The 16,080-nt window shown below is 37.3% G+C and overlaps 1 protein-coding gene across 2 annotated transcripts in view; it reads left to right on the forward strand.

The window, feature by feature from the left end:
* Window positions 1–15,967, forward strand: part of kcnab1b (potassium voltage-gated channel subfamily A regulatory beta subunit 1b) — a 62,555-nt gene extending 46,588 nt beyond the window's left edge. For both annotated transcript variants that reach the window (XM_056260120.1, XM_056260121.1), the window contains exons 9-14: window positions 7,868–7,953; window positions 9,508–9,628; window positions 9,723–9,817; window positions 10,452–10,572; window positions 11,667–11,755; window positions 14,913–15,967. In XM_056260120.1, the coding sequence (XP_056116095.1) occupies window positions 7,868–7,953; window positions 9,508–9,628; window positions 9,723–9,817; window positions 10,452–10,572; window positions 11,667–11,755; window positions 14,913–15,002 (602 nt within the window). In that variant the 3' untranslated portion in view covers window positions 15,003–15,967. The remainder of the gene's footprint in view (window positions 1–7,867; window positions 7,954–9,507; window positions 9,629–9,722; window positions 9,818–10,451; window positions 10,573–11,666; window positions 11,756–14,912) is intronic.
* The last annotated feature ends 113 nt before the right edge of the window (window positions 15,968–16,080 follow it).

Raw genomic sequence — 16,080 nt, forward strand, 5'->3', positions numbered from 1 at the left:
ATGAACTTACAACTGAACTGACATTTACCAACTTTCTTCTTCTCTCCTCTCTCGCGTGCAGGAGACAGGCGTTATTCTGCCGCGATTCCCGCGAATGTGATGCGAATTGTCACGTGAAAATGCAAATCCACAAAGATAGAAAAATAAAAAATAATACGCATACGATAGCAAAAAAACAGTTTTGTAAAAATTATTTCAAACTCCACATTTAGGGGGGCCACAAGGGGGGCCAAGCTTTTTGTCACAGGGGCACTGGCCCCCCCTGGCCTCCCTCTAGAACCGCCACTGACCATACTAATACTGTGTTTGACCCCCTTTCGCCTTCAGAACTGCCTTAATTCTACGTGGCATTGATTCAACAAGGTGCTGAACGCATTTTTTAGAAATGTTGGCCCATATTGATAGGATAGCATCTTGCAGTTGATGGAGATTTGTGGGATGCACATCCAAGGCACGAAGCTCCTGTTCCACCACATCCCAAAGATGCTCTATTGGGTTGAGATCTGGTGACTGTGGGGGCCATTTTAGTAAAGTGAACTCATTGTCATATTCAAGAAACCAATTTGAAATAATTCGAGCTTTGTGACATGGTGCATTATCCTGCTGGAAGTAGCCATCAGAGGATGGGTACATGGTGGCCATTTAGGGATGGACATGGTCAGAAACAATGCTCGAAACAATGGTAGGCCGTGGCATTTAAACGATGCCCAATTGGCACTAAGGGGCCTAAAGTGTACCAAGAAAACATCCCCCACACCATTACACCACCACCACCAGCCTGCACAGTGGTAACAAGGCATGATGGATCCATGTTCTCATTCTGTTTACGCCAAATTCTGACTCTACCATCTGAATGTCTCAACAGAAATCGAGACTCATCAGACCAGGCAACATTTTTCCAGTCTTCAACTGTCCAATTTTGGTGAGCTCTTAAAAAATGGTAGCCTCTTTTTCCTATTTGTAGATGAGTGGTACCCGGTGGGGTCTTCTGCTGTTGTAGCCCATCCGCCTCAAGGTTGTGCGTGTTGTGGCTTCACAAATGCTTTGCTGCATACCTCGGTTGTAACGAGTGGTTATTTCAGCAAAGTTGCTCTTCTATCAGCTTGAATCAGTCGGCCCATTCTCCTCTGACCTCTAGCATCAACAAGGCATTTTCGCCCACAGGACTGCCGCATACTGGATGTTTTTCCCTTTTCACACCATTCTTTGTAAACCCTAGAAATGGTTGTGAGTGAAAATCCCAGTAACTGAGCAGATTGTGAAATACTCAGACTGGCCCGTCTGGCACCAACAACCATACCACGCTCAAAATTGCTTAAATCACCTTTCTTTTCCATTCTGACATTCAGTTTGGAGTTCAGGAGATTGTCTTGACCAGGACCACACCCCTAAATGCATTGTAGCAACTGTCATGTGATTGGTTGATTAGATAATTGCATTAATGAGAAATTGAACAGGTGTTCCTAATAATCCTGGTGAGTGTAGTGTACATACATACATACAGATGAGGTCATCAAGATTTAATTTTAATGTTAATTATGGTGCTCAGACTTTAGTTTTCAGTGCATTAGTCTAATGGGATTTTTGTTTGCTTTTTACAAACTAGGGGAAACAATTATTTTCTGTAATAATTAACAGTATGTAATGGATGCTGTTTGATAGAGCATAACTTATTGAAGCACTATTGGATACCACACATGCAAACACACACAGTCCTCTCTGTGCATTTAAAGATCTCTTTAAACTTAATGAACAGCATGACTCTATAATGCACTCACGGTCTGTAATATTTGTTGAATTTTTTTATAAACACCAAACACACATCTGTGTTTATTAGTGTTCATCTGATATTGTAGACTAAGCACCAATTGGATGTTTCCACAAACCTCAAATGACCTGTTTGTGCTTGAGTCGTCCATGAGATATAAAAGCCATAAATCAAAATCATACAGCACTGCCACTGTCTCTCTGTCACACACACACACACCCATATAGATTTTTGGGTGAATTTCAGGGGATCTCAGCATGAGAGAGTGACGAGATGGGGAAGGGAGAGAATTGTAAATTGGGAGGTGATCAACTCAAGTGTGATTGTGTCTCGAATGGGGATGTTAATATAGCAAGATAGTTCAGATGGTAATTTCCTTTGTTTTCGTAGAGAGTTGCCCTCTCTTCCAGTTTTTTCCAGTCTTATAATAATTTCAACATTTACTAATACATTATTAAAATCAAAAGTTGTATTTGTTAACATTAGTTAATGCACTGTGAGCTAACATGAACAAAGATTAATAAATCATTGTTAGGTCATGTTAGTTACATTAACTAATGTTAACAAATAAGACCTTATTGTAAAGTGTAACCCATATTTCAGATTGTAAAAACTATTTAAAAATCGTATGAACAATAAACTTTTGAATGGTGGTGTATGTGTTTTAAACCTGAACTAATACAGGGTTTTTTTTTTTTGTTAGTTTTTTAATAAACCAAGCAAAAGTGTGACTGAGCTTGAAAGGCTGTGATGAGCATGTATTTTTGTTACATTTGAACTGACTAAATTTATTGAATGTAAAAGGATGATTTTTGCTTTTTTCCCCCTACATTTTCCTTTCCCTACAACAAGCATTCAACAGCGTGATTTATTGTGAAATTGCAATCAAAATCCACTTGTCTCGAAAATCGGAGGGGACACTTGTGCATGACGCATCTGCACATGCACACTTCAGCCTACGCACTGCACAAACCCCAGACATTCACATTACATTAGATTAATACTTCAGGGCTCTAATGTTGGGATGTTCTGAGAGATCCAGCAGAATTCAGCTAGAGTTCACAGTCTCTGTTAGAAGAAGCTATGTTTGCTGAAGAACCATTCATTTTTGTTCTCACTGGCATGTGCCTCTGGTTTCCTTGTTTTTGTCTTGCTCTCTCTTTTCTTGAGCAGATGTATTGTTGTGCTTAGCTGACGTTCACTTCGCTTTTTCTCCTCCATTCTCACCCACAGACATTTCTTTTCACTTGTACGGAGTTCGTAATGAGCGAGTGGGTGTGGGCTTTCATTTTCATCATGTAGGCTACTGAGGTAAATTTGGCTTCTCCTGTTTTTTTGTGTTTTTTTTAATCTTTTTTCACCTTCTCTTGCCTTATTTTCCAGAACATAAGTTCTTATGTTTCTCACACATGCATTTAGCTGCCCTGGTCTTACAGGATTGGTCCACATTGGACTATGACCTGCCCACTTAGACAAGAAAAGCGTTGAGCGACCAGTGTCGATAAAGCGAAGCTAACAGTACTTTCACACCAAACGCGAAACTTTGGCTAATTCACGCCTGCACACTAGGTGGCGCAACCCACTATTCAGCTGATCGGCCTATTGTCTTTGACCACTGAGAAGAAGAATCACTTAAATGTTGCATAGCACCAGAAGACACACAAACTGTTAAAAAGTAAAATAAAGAAAATGGATTTCTCTACCAGCAGCAAAAAGACGGTGCAAGCTGTTAGCGGCACCAATCTCCTATATCTTACATAAACTAGGTGGACTGATTAATGCCAGCCAATCAGATTAGAGCCTGCCAGATTTAGCAAGTGTGTTCCAATTTTTCTGCAGAACTTCAGACAGTCAGTGAACAAAATGTTGGTCCTCAGGCGTGGCATTTGATGAGACTAGGGCATCCCTGCAACACCACTGTCAGACAAAGAGCTCCCCACAGACATCATTCACTGGTGGCATGTGAAGATGAAACGCAGACTCAGTGGACGCAGAGTAATGGCCACAGCGAAGCGCCTTGAGTCAAAACACTGATGAGACAGAGAAAAGCAGCTCTTTGCATATGAAAATCTGAAAGATGAAGCAATAAAGCAGCTTTATTAACTCAATGACGGAGGTTTTTGAGTAAATCTTGTACTCGCTGTTCTTGTCCAAAAGCTATAAAGCACCGCTGAAGAGTAACAGCGGTAAAAGGGCTCCGCTGGTAATGGCGTAGAACAGGATAGTGCCTTGAGGATTTCAGGGCAGATGGTGTTCCTGTTAGCTGCAGAGTGACGCTCTGTCAAATGTAATCAAAAATACTGATGCCTGATGAAGACCTGAGGGTCGAAACGTTGTGCTATTAATAAATGAATTTGGAGCAGCTATTTTCAGTGTGCGGACTTCACGCTTCTTTTTTCGCTCTGTCAAATGTACACACTGATATTGTGTGAAAGTAGGCCTATGTGACGAAACAAAGACTGTGGGTATTATACATGATTTTTCATTTTTATTTATCATTACATGATCTCATTAAAAATGGTAGGTATTGGTATTTGCCCATAAAGTGTGGTTGTAGCGCCCATACACTAGCCTACTGTTCATGTTAAAGTTGAACTGCATTTTTTTGATCAAATAATGTAAAATACAGTAAAACTTAATAATGTGAAATATTATCACAATTTAAATAACTATTTTCTATTTTAATATATTTTAAAATGTAATTTATTCCTGTGACGTCGAAGCTGAATTTTCAGCATCATTACATAAAATCATTACTGATTTGATGCTCAAAAAACATTCTTGATTATTATCAATGTTGAAAACAGTTGTGCTGCTTAATATTTTTGAGGAAACCGTGGCACATGTTTCAGGATTCTTTGATTGAAAGTTTTAAGAACAGCATTAATTTGAAATATAATTTTTTTGTAACGTTATAAAAATCTATAGTATTAATTTCCGCAGTGACCCCATTCATTTCTTACCTGACCCCAAACTTTTGAAAAGCACCGTACATTTTCATATGTTTGCATAGACACTGAAATGTACATTATCAAAGTAGTGAAACTTAAGCATTTTATGTATGAACAACTTGATGTGTCTACATATTTTTGTTATATTTAGAATATTGAAGATTAATTAAAAACCATCACATTTATTTAGCCCATTTACCTATTTCACATTCATTTGATATGATTAACATTTTCATTATCCTGTGTGATTTCTTGTGTGGAATTCAACTCATTTGGAAAAATTTACATAATTTTAAAACTTTAACATAATTAACTTAAAAATAAATTAATAAGATTATGTCATCATTCAATCAATAGTAAATGTATTCCAATTTATTTATAATATAAATGAAAAGGATTTGTAACAAATTTTACGCTTCCAAATTGTGCATATTGTGCCTTTCAGCATTTATCAAAACGTAGGCCTACAAAAATCTTATGTTATATATGAACATCAAAAACTAATGATCTCAGGCTGCACACAGGAAGCCTCAGAAAAACATTAAAAAAACCAGAATGAATTTTTGGCAGAATATGGGAAGTTTGATTCAGAGGGGTTCAGCAGAGTTGCGAGGAGTGATGAATCACAATGAAACACGAGTTGCATGGTGATACTCTAGAGCGGTGTCTTCGAAAATCTGTTGAGAAATATTACAATAAATGCATCTCTACCACAGTGAAGCATTGACGAAGAGTGTCGTTGTGTGGGGAGTCATTTTAGCTGCTGGTATTGGTGAGCTGCTTCTCCGTGAAAGTCATTTAATGCTTTGGATACAGGAGAATATTACAAAATGGCTTGCTTCCCACAAATGAAAAGTTCTTATCTAAAGAGGAATGATCAGATGTTATTTTTCAACAAAACAATGCTCCTGCCAAGACAGCCAAGAAGTGGCTTGAGAACAAGTCCATCAGGCTCATGTTTTGACCTGCAGAGTCCAGATTTGAACCGTATAGTGAATTTTTTGCTCTCACGTTAAATTATACGAACTGGGAGACATCAACATTGGAACAACACTGACTCTTCTTTCTGTAAAAAGCTGTCTGCAAGTTTACCCATGGCTTAAACATTTAAAGGAGACAAAGGGCAAGGCTATTCCGTGCGATACTTTATCTACAGTGATTTGTGATTAAAATAGATAAAGACCATTATAAGACCACTAAATATTTTGCCATTTATGGCTTGGCCCATTTAGGTTTTTTTGAGTGTAAGCTATAAAAAAGGAATGATGCTCTGCACACAGATGGATAGTTAAATTCCTCTTTATTAAACTCCAGACGATAAAAACACAAATGTCCTGACACTGAGCCTTCCTTAGTGTGTTAAAAGTTCAATATGCCCCATCTCCTCTTAAAGACCATCATGCGGACCATTATCCTTATTATAACTCATCGAGTGAAATGGATATAAAAGTACTTTGAGATGTGAGCATTTTCTTTAGGGTGAAGTTGAATTAACAAGGCATTGATGCCCATTTGTGATTCTCTGATGGTGGTCTATTTGCATATTTTAGGACCCAGTCCAGTGGAATAAATCAGACAATAATGCATACACAGCAAAGAAAGTAGCGCTGAAAGCAATTTGCACTGGACTTTTCTGAATTTTAGGGATGCTATGCTATACTTTAGGACTGTACAGCATCAGCTGTGAAAGTTTCTGATATAATGTATGATTTAATAAATGAATGAATGTATTAAGAATGAATTATCTTACAACAAAGAATGTGTAAATGATAGAAAAATATTTTTCTTTCATTAGGATGTCTCGAACCCTTTGGAATGAATACAGTTGTGCTGCTATGTTTGAATATATGATACAGAGAAGTTTAAAGTTATGGTACTTTGTACAATACAACTTGCTTAGTGAGATATAGAGCCGTTGTGTCAGTTTACTGCTGAAATGCTTCTCGTGTTTAATCCTGTTAAATCAGTCTGTGAAATGGCTTCAGCTCTACTGCATTATTAGCGTTTATCCTTTGTGGAACTCTGTCAGTTTTGCCAGATCTCACAGGAAAAACAAGCAAACTGTTCTGACAACACATCCCAAAATAAGCCTCCCATGGCTAAATAAGCCAATTTAAAGGGATAGTTCACCCAAAAATTTAAATTCTGTCATAATTTTATAAGCATAAGAAAGAAATTCATTCAGGTTTGGAACAACTTGAGGGGGAGTAAATGATGACAGAATTTCCATTTTTAGGTGAACTATCCCTTTAATATTATCTGATTTATTAAGAGTAGAATAAATTGTATTTTGCAATTCAGGGTCCCTGTAATAGCAAATTTCTATTAAACAATCATCAAAGCGTAAGAGACAGTCTGATAATTAAAAATGATTTATTTCTTGCAAGAAAGGTTCAGTTGTTCCACAGAGGTAGTCAATGTACAGTCTGCGACACAAAAGTGAACAGAGCGTGGAGGGGGAGCGCAGTTTTTTATACCCTATCTCAAGGTCTGTTCTTCTGCCCATAGATAGACTAAAGCTCAGTTCTCTCTAGTCAGGAAATCATAATAATAACCTGAACTTTAGGGTTTGGGCATGCTCTCTTACTCGCTCTAAAACCGGCCTGTACTTTGACCTTTGGGGTCAAAGTCCATCCGTTTCTCCCCGTCCATTCTCCTCACCTGCTCGCTTCAATCAGCAAATCAGCAATAGCAGCATTTCATTGGTTTGGAAGAGATGGGAATAATTCTGCCATAACAGTCCCCTTAATATAAACATGATAGATTTTATCTATTATGCTGCAGAATAATTTTAATAAAAAACTTGTGTTGTCCTTTTTAGTTCCTATGTATGTACTACCATTATATCCTTTGTCATGTTCTGGGCATTTGTGTAACAATTCAAAGTATCCTTTTACAAAAAAGAATTCAAATACACATGTACAACTGGACCTGCAATCAATTATTAAATTATAAGGGCAATTATGCATCCTGGGAATTCCCATAGTTTTAAATTACTTTATGAAAAAATAAACCCAGTTACTCTGCACAAGGAGAGGATGTAGATAGCGCCATCTAACGGTGAGCAGACACAAATGATTTCTCTGGATCTAGAGCAAACTATTTCAAAAGCTTGGCTGATATTTTTGTCTATACATGTGTGTTTCAGAGATAGTGAGAGCCATGACGCATGTCATTAACCACGGTATGTCCATGTACTGGGGCACATCACGCTGGTCAGCTATGGAGATCATGGTGAGTGGAGAGGACAAACTTCTGTGCACTCTTTCCTTTTGATATATAAAGCTGCAGTCCGTTACTTTTGGCGCTCTACAGCGGTAATAAACAGAACTGCATGCGACTTGCGGAAGAACATTGTAGCCGGAGCTACTTCTCTCGGTTTATGTTATGAAGAGTCACACAGGTACTGGGATACTCCACCGTGGTGCCGACCTTCTGCTGCTGACCTTGATCTAATTCAGCCATAATAAGCAAAAATGACTTTAGATTAGATTTAGAAATAAGAGTGTTGAACTTCCTTCTCCTGTATCCTATTGTTTTTTTAATCCAGAACAGCAGCAGCTGAAAGGTTTGTTTGAGCGGCGCCCTCTGTACAGTAGTAAATATGCATTTCCTTCAGCCTGAGGCTTATTCATTTCACTTTTGATGTGAAAGGGCCTTAACATTTGGCAAAAATAGCATTTTTTTTGCTGTTATAAAAAAAAAAACAAGCAAGCCCAGATGAGAAAAAGTAACGCAAAAGTAATCTAATGCATTACTTTTCATAAAAAGTTACTAAGTAACGCAATTAGTTACTTTTTTTGGGGGAGTAACGTAATATTGTAATGCATTACTTTTAAAAGTAACTTTCCCCAACACTGATTATAGGTGTACAGTAGTGATTGATAAGACAAAAACACAGTTTGTTTCATGATGTACTCACTCATAAAAAAGTTACGGACTGCAGCTTTAAGTCAATCCTGATTATGAAATTATTTTATATTGTCATATTTTATAAATATTAAGTCTGTCATCAAGAATGTTTGGTTGTTTTGTTGCTCTGTTTATTTTTTGATTTTCTATGACAGTGTGGGCACTGTTTGGGTGTATTAAGTGGGGGACTTTTTTGGAATATTTAATAAGAGTGACGTCCCACAATAAAAAAAGTAATGTTCAATATCTCAAACACCATATCTTCGTTTTTGAAGAACAAATCAGCACAAACAAATAGCATAGTTTTGGGATTCTTTTTGTTTTGTTTTATGGGGTGCCATCTTCACGGAGGTAACAGTAAGCACTGTTTCTATACTCTCTGTGAAATGCCTCAAATGTAGTCTTCAGTTTTTTCCGGGAACGTAGCTACACTTCACAAAATTCCTCATTTAAATAATTCCCGCTAAAGGCATTTTCAAAAAAGGGGGTGAGTTGGCGAGGCCTGGTTGAGTTGCATTTGAAGTGTGTTGAAACGTGGTTATGGTAAGGGACGTGACATTTCGCTGAACACACTCATTTCGCTGAACACACTCGCACATTGCGCTTTTCGGAAGGGGGGCCTTCATAGAGACCGGAACTAAAAGCATTACTGACAGACTGAGAGGAGAAGTGCTGCAACAATGTAAAATATGTAAAAAAAAAAAAAAAGAAAAAAAAAATTGTTTTTTGAACATTCAAGCATGAAAACCTATTCTAGTATACCCAAAATCAAAATTGGGACTTAAAAGGTTCCTTTTAATAGGGCATAATATGTCCCTTTTAACAGTAATAATATCATTGTCTTTTATTTTTTGTCATGTCTTTCTCTCCATGTAGGAGGCGTATTCTGTAGCGAGGCAGTTTAATCTGATTCCACCTGTGTGTGAACAGGCCGAGTATCATTTATTTCAGAGGGATAAAGTGGAGATGCAACTGCCAGAGCTTTACCATAAGATTGGTAAAAACAAACACATATTGTACATAAATACGCACACATAAACACCCATCATTAAAATGGCCTTAATTTTATTCAAATATGTCTTGTACCGCAGGTGTTGGAGTAGTGTCCTGGTCTCCCCTGGCCTGTGGCATCATCACAGGAAAATATGAAAATGGCATCCCAGAATCTTCCAGAGCCTCTTTGAAGGTACTTTAATCTTGTGTCATGGCAGACATCATTTCCTCAAGACATAAGGATGGATATCTGTTGAGTAAACTGATCCATATCCAACTGAATCAGTGCCAGATTTCTGTGTAAAACAGATATATTCCAAAACAACTGAAGAACAAAACAAGAGTTGAACAGGACAGTCTGTCACTGGATGAAGTGATTTAGGAGCTCATATAGACCTTATGCGGCAGAGAAACAAGTGTGCAGCCATCTTTAGAATTTTGTCTTTGAACTTCCGTTTTTGCAGTAGCTCTGTATATTTCTATGGCATCACTGTTGCTGATGAAGTGGATTGACTTTTTGTAGAGTTAACGAAAGTTATCATGAGCATTGTAATGTTTGAAGTGGATGTCATAACAAATGTCAGTAGACCGGGAAGATTTTAAAACGAGCGGTTCATTAATAAATCCGTAAGATCTTACCTTCATGCTGTGGAAATACAAACTAGAAGACAGAAATCAAAAAGCACAGCGCTGAAAAGGGGCGGGGCTACATGAGGTCTATAGTTAATAAGTTACACCTTCAGTTAGTAGGCTATCCAGCGATGAGGGTGGCAGGTTTGTCAGGGCAGGTTTGCTGTGGTTGTCTCACTTTCTCTCTCTCCGTGCAGCCGTATCAGTGGCTGAAGGAGAAGATTCTGAGTGAGGATGGCAGAAAGCAGCAGGCGAAGCTTAAGGAATTGACCCACATTGCTGAGAGGCTCAGCTGTACCCTGACACAACTTGCCATCGGTAGGTCAAAAGAACTTCACTCATTTTCACTTCAACTGTCACAATGTGCCACATATTATCAATGCCAGAGTGACTCAGACTGTTCTGTCACACGCAGTACAGACATGAGTAAAAAGCTGAATTTTCTTTTATGCACATAACCCACATGGCTTTAAAATCACCAAGTCTTTGGGTTGTTTCTGAATACTTTTTTGTTGTTGTTGTTGTGGCTTATACGTATTTACCCGTTTTTGAACAAATTAAATGGAACTCAATTTATTTAATCCCCATAAACTTGATCGCTTTATGAACCAAACCAAAAAACGCTTAAGTGGATATGGCCTATATGCATCTCTATATGGTGGTTTAGTTAAAATTGCAGAACATAATGAGTCTTTGGCCTCTGTAATATTACTTTTGTCAAAAATGGCGGATACCAAACACTCGAGACGCCAGAACTGTCAATCATCGCAATTTCAGGTGTGAGACATGTTCCGTACCCACTCACACACGGAAGAACAATTTAGGGGATTCAATCCCGTATTCAAATGTGGTTGGCACTCATGACACTTTACAGTACATGGCCGTATACTACTAAAATTACATACCTAAAAAAACCCCGATCTTGGCATGCTTTGGTCCATTTGGAAGCCTTTCTTACAGTTTTAATAGAAGTGTATAGCTTTGGATGGTAAAATTCTTAATTCTAATTCTTTAATTGGTTTAAAATTCAAAACAGGCCAAAAAATGGTGATGAAATGTTAAAAAAAGTCATTATTTTCATTTTGTTCTATTTTTTATTGAGTAATACTAATAAATATTTTCTAAAAAAATATATTGTTTGTATTAATTGTTTTAAATTTAATTTTATTGTGTATTTTTATTAATGTTTTAATTTAAATAGTAAAAAAAAAAAAAAAAAAAAAAAAAAAAAAGTTTGTTAAAAAAGTACTGTTAAAAAGTCCTGTATGACAAACCTTTGGCTGCAGCACCCGATCAAAATCCCACCAGCTCAATTGAGATTCCAACTATTCACTGGCTTGAAACTTTCATACATATACTGTATGACCAAACCACAGATCCCTCATACATCTATTCTCCGTGTTCCTCTATAGCCTGGTGCCTCCGTAATGAAGGAGTGAGTTCGGTTCTCCTGGGGACCTCCAACCCTGCACAGCTCACTGAAAACCTGGGGGCGATACAGGCAAGAGATTTATGATTTATCAAAACATCTCAAATACACTGTCACACTGTGAAATCATAAGCTCCGGTGGCCTTACATCTCTCTGCTCTTATCTCTTAAAGGAATACTTCGACTTTTTGGGACTTTAGCTTATTCACTGTATCCCCCAGAGTTAGATAAGTCCATACATACCTTTTTCATCTCCGTGCGTGCTGTAAGTCTGTTTGACGCACCCACCGCTAGCCTAGCTTAGCACAAAGACTACTGTAAATGGCTACAGCTAGCACTCTAATCCCAATACGTGACAAAATAACGCCAACATTTTCCTATTTACATGTTGTGATTTGTATAGTCAATGCCACGAAGCACTGCTACTTGGGCGGAGTGACAACCGCAGCACCCGAGAAGCGCCGTGGTGAGGAGAAGAGAGCGCGTCTCAAGTCCTGCGGTTATCACTCCACCCAAGTAGCAGTGCTTCGCCTTTGAGAAAATAGTTCCCAGTATTTAAACGTTTAAAAAGTGGCTGTGTCTCATATTACTTTGTTATTTGTACACTCTGTGACTATACAAATCACAACATGTAAATAGGAAAATGTTGGCGTTATTTTGTCACTTATTGGGATTAGTGTGCTAGCTGTAGCCATTTACATCCAGTCTTTGTGCTAAGCTAAGCTAGCGGTGAGTGCGTCAGACAGACTTACAACACGTACGGAGATGAAAAAGGTATGTATGGACTTATCTAACTCTGGGGGAAACGTTGAATAAGCTAAAGTCCCAAAAAGTCGAAGTGTTCCTTTAACACCTTACTTCTGAATCTCACATGGTTCATTTACATTTAAAACATCAAAAACAGGATATTGCTTGATGCTACTTTTATTTGCTATGGCAAACTTTCACACACTGATGGAAGATCCAACTAAAGCCTCAGACAAAAGATGGTTTTACGTGGTTTCTAGCTTGGCGAAATTGTTGGACAACTATTTAGACCAGTGGTTTTCAATCAGGGGGCCTCAGCAAACTTCCAAGGGGGCCTCAATATGATTTAAAATGATTTAAAATGAAAACAAAACAAGTATTAATTAATTAATCATTAAACAATTAAAAATCAAGATATGAAAATTTTAATTCACCCCCTCAGACCTGAAAAGGTCATGTATTTTAAAAAAAAAATCTTAATCTTAAAATTTAATTAGGTAGAAATAGTGACCTAATACATATTTCTTTTTTAAATTCTTAATCAGTAAATCAGAAACAACTAGACAAGTTTTTGATGTGGACAATGGGCAATGAAGTCAAAAAGGGTGAGAACCACAGATTGAGACTACCTTAAGGGTCTTTCACACTGAGCGTGATTAAGCGATGCAATGACGCTCTTGAATCGAAACAGTAGATCCCTGTGGGGCTTTCTTTCTTCGTTCAGTGTGTCAATTTTTCTCCCCGTCGCCCCGCTATGAAATGGGCCAACCGATTAGATTTTAGTTTAAGATCACGTGCTTGGAGCCACACAAAAAGGCGAGATTAGTGGCACCATAGCACAGAAAGCAGTTTTGAAAACCAGTGTAAAAACCAAAGAGAAGTATACCGGAGGAGAGAAGAGAATGGATGTTGGTCCTGTCTCAAATGTCACACTTCATGTGCACTTGCGGTCTTGTAGACTTGTGGAAGTGTGGACTCGGAGGAAGATCGCAAGGGCTTAGGCTTCCATTTGGGACAGGGTCGTAATCATTCATGTCTGAGAACAGAGAACTTTTTGATAAATGTCACAGCGACTACAAAAACAGACAAAAAGAAGTTCTGTGGCAAGGAATCGATGGTGAGTTTAATATCTTATTAAAGTCGTAAGCATTATAGATTGTTTGTGTTTCTGGTGTAGTACCAAACTTTATTTATCTTAATTTACTGTTGTATGTTGTGCAGCGGACGAGGTTAAAGGGATAGTTCACAACACTAAAGAAGATATTTTGAAGAATATGGGAAACCAAACCATTGATGGGCTCTGTTGACTTCCATAGTATGGGAAAAAAAATACTATGGAAGTCAATGCCGCCCATCAACTTTTTGTTTACCGACGTTCTTCAAAATAGCTTCTTTTGTGTTCAGCAGAAGAAAGAACAACTTGAGGGTGAGTAAATGATGACAGACTTTTCATTTTTGGGTGAACTGTCCCTTTAAAGCCAAAGGTTCAAATGTGTTAAAGCCTAGTGTGCAAGTGTTAAATGCATTTTCGGTCAGCGCCACCTATCGTTCAGGAGTTAATTTGTCGAAGGCAATCAATCGTTTCGCGCTTGGTGTGAAAGTACTGTTCATCGCCGATTCGCTTCGCTTTATCGCGTTTCGCTCAGTGTGAAAGGTCCTTTAATCAAACTATTTCTAGTATTCTAAAAACCAGCTTGACCACTTTTAATGAAGTTGACATAAAAATAAAAGGAATCCATAATCTTTTACTCTCATTTACTTAAAATAAAAAAATAAAAAAAAATCATCTCTCACAGGTTTCTCTCCAATGCTTTATTTACCATTTACAGCTTAAACAAGTTAAAGAAAGGAGTGAAAATGATTGGGCGTGTTTACACAGTAAGTCAAAGTAATTGGGATTGGTAGTTTATAGTTTACTGAAAGAGCGTATGTTGGTGTAAAGTAGTGTGACCTGCACTAACGTTCAAAAGTTTGGGGGTGGTAAGAAAATATATGAATTTTTGATTTTCACATGAGGGTGTGAATGATGAAAGAATTTTGAGTAAATTATTACGTTACTAATAGTTTCATTTTTGTGTAATAATAATTATAAATCTTTTATGTTTGTATTCATTGTTTTCAATTAATTTTATTTTATTGGAATTCTTTTAATTATTAAAAAAAACACAATAAAATAATAATTATTTTTATATTGTTTTATTTTTGTTTAACAATAGTAATAATACATTTTTATGAAAAACATTTGAATCTTTATATTAAGTTTTGTTTAATTTTACAGTGTATTTTAATTTTATTTTAATTTAAACAGTTTGATAAACAAAACAAAAATAATTTTAATTTTAAGTTTGTAAAAAAAAGTATTGTTAAAAAAAGTACAGTATAATGAATGATGAAAGAATTTTCATTTTGAGTAAATAATGACGTTGAACTTTTGACTCTGTTGCCTGCATTTTTAATAGTTATATCACATTCTCACTGACAGGTTCTTCCAAAGATCACCACTCAAGTGGCCTCGGACATCGACAAAGTCCTGGGTAACCGTCCCCACAGTAAGAAGGACTACCATCACTAGGCCTTTCTGTGAACCTGTAAGCCTTGAGACTCAGGATCCCGTGCCAGCCCTATTGTGTCGGCGGGTGTCCACAGTGTGTGATTCTTCCCACCATTGTGTGTCTATGTCAACTTCTTCTGCAGAGAGCCATTGTTACCATTACAGTAGAAATGCTAAAGTGTTATGCATGCTTCTGTTCGACCTAAACCTGAGCTCAACCTTGCATTAAAATCTCTGTGGAGAGACACCTGCCTGTGAAGCACAGAAGCTCCTGGACTCCCTCATCCATGGGGTTTTGCATACAGCTGTCCATCACCCATATGTGCCAAAGTGAACCTGGTCTTGACCCTTGACCTCTGGATATTCATTCTGAAAAGGGGCGAATGACAGGCCCTGCTTACTGTCTATTAAAAAAAAAGTAAGGAAAACACACTGCATATCGCACTGAGAATGTAATGGCAAAGAACTGTGATGTATGGCAGAGCATGTGGAGTTGAACTGTGTAAGATGTGTGCATTAGTAAAAATGTGTTGGATTAAAAAGCCATCAACAGCAAAGTGGGCTGTTATGATGTTTAAATGTTCTCCAAAAAGTTGCTCCATCCATCGTTGTTAGACTGTTTGTGTATGTTCCCTCTGTAATCCCTACAATTCGTGTCATGTCTAATCTGTTCAATAATTTCTTATTTCTCCATTTTAAATGAACATTATATAAGAAACTTAGTTTGTTTAAATGCTTTTCCAGTGATAAAGTTGATAAACACTGGTTAAAGACTTAAATGCTTGCTGCTGTTTTTGGTAAGTTTTGAACTGCTAAGCAGTACATACTTGAAGCCGGAGAGAGATAAACTGCACAACTACTGTAAGCAACTAGAATGTCCAAGGAGTGACAAAATGAGTCGAAATGTTTACAAACATGAAAATGAGGAAGCTGTTAATGAATGAGTTGTGCAGAGTGCTTTTAACATCAAAATAAAAATGTGCATCTCCAGGTTGTGTTTAATATATATAATAATATTAAATATAATATAATGAATGTTTGAAGTAATGAAGTGTTTTTGTAACCAAATTTGAAGTTATTTTGCTATATTTCATCAAGA

Source organism: Rhinichthys klamathensis, unplaced genomic scaffold (genome assembly GCF_029890125.1).
Source record: "Rhinichthys klamathensis goyatoka isolate OS25496 unplaced genomic scaffold, OSU_Roscu_1.1 h1tg000008l_1, whole genome shotgun sequence".
NCBI lineage: Eukaryota > Metazoa > Chordata > Actinopteri > Cypriniformes > Leuciscidae > Rhinichthys > Rhinichthys klamathensis.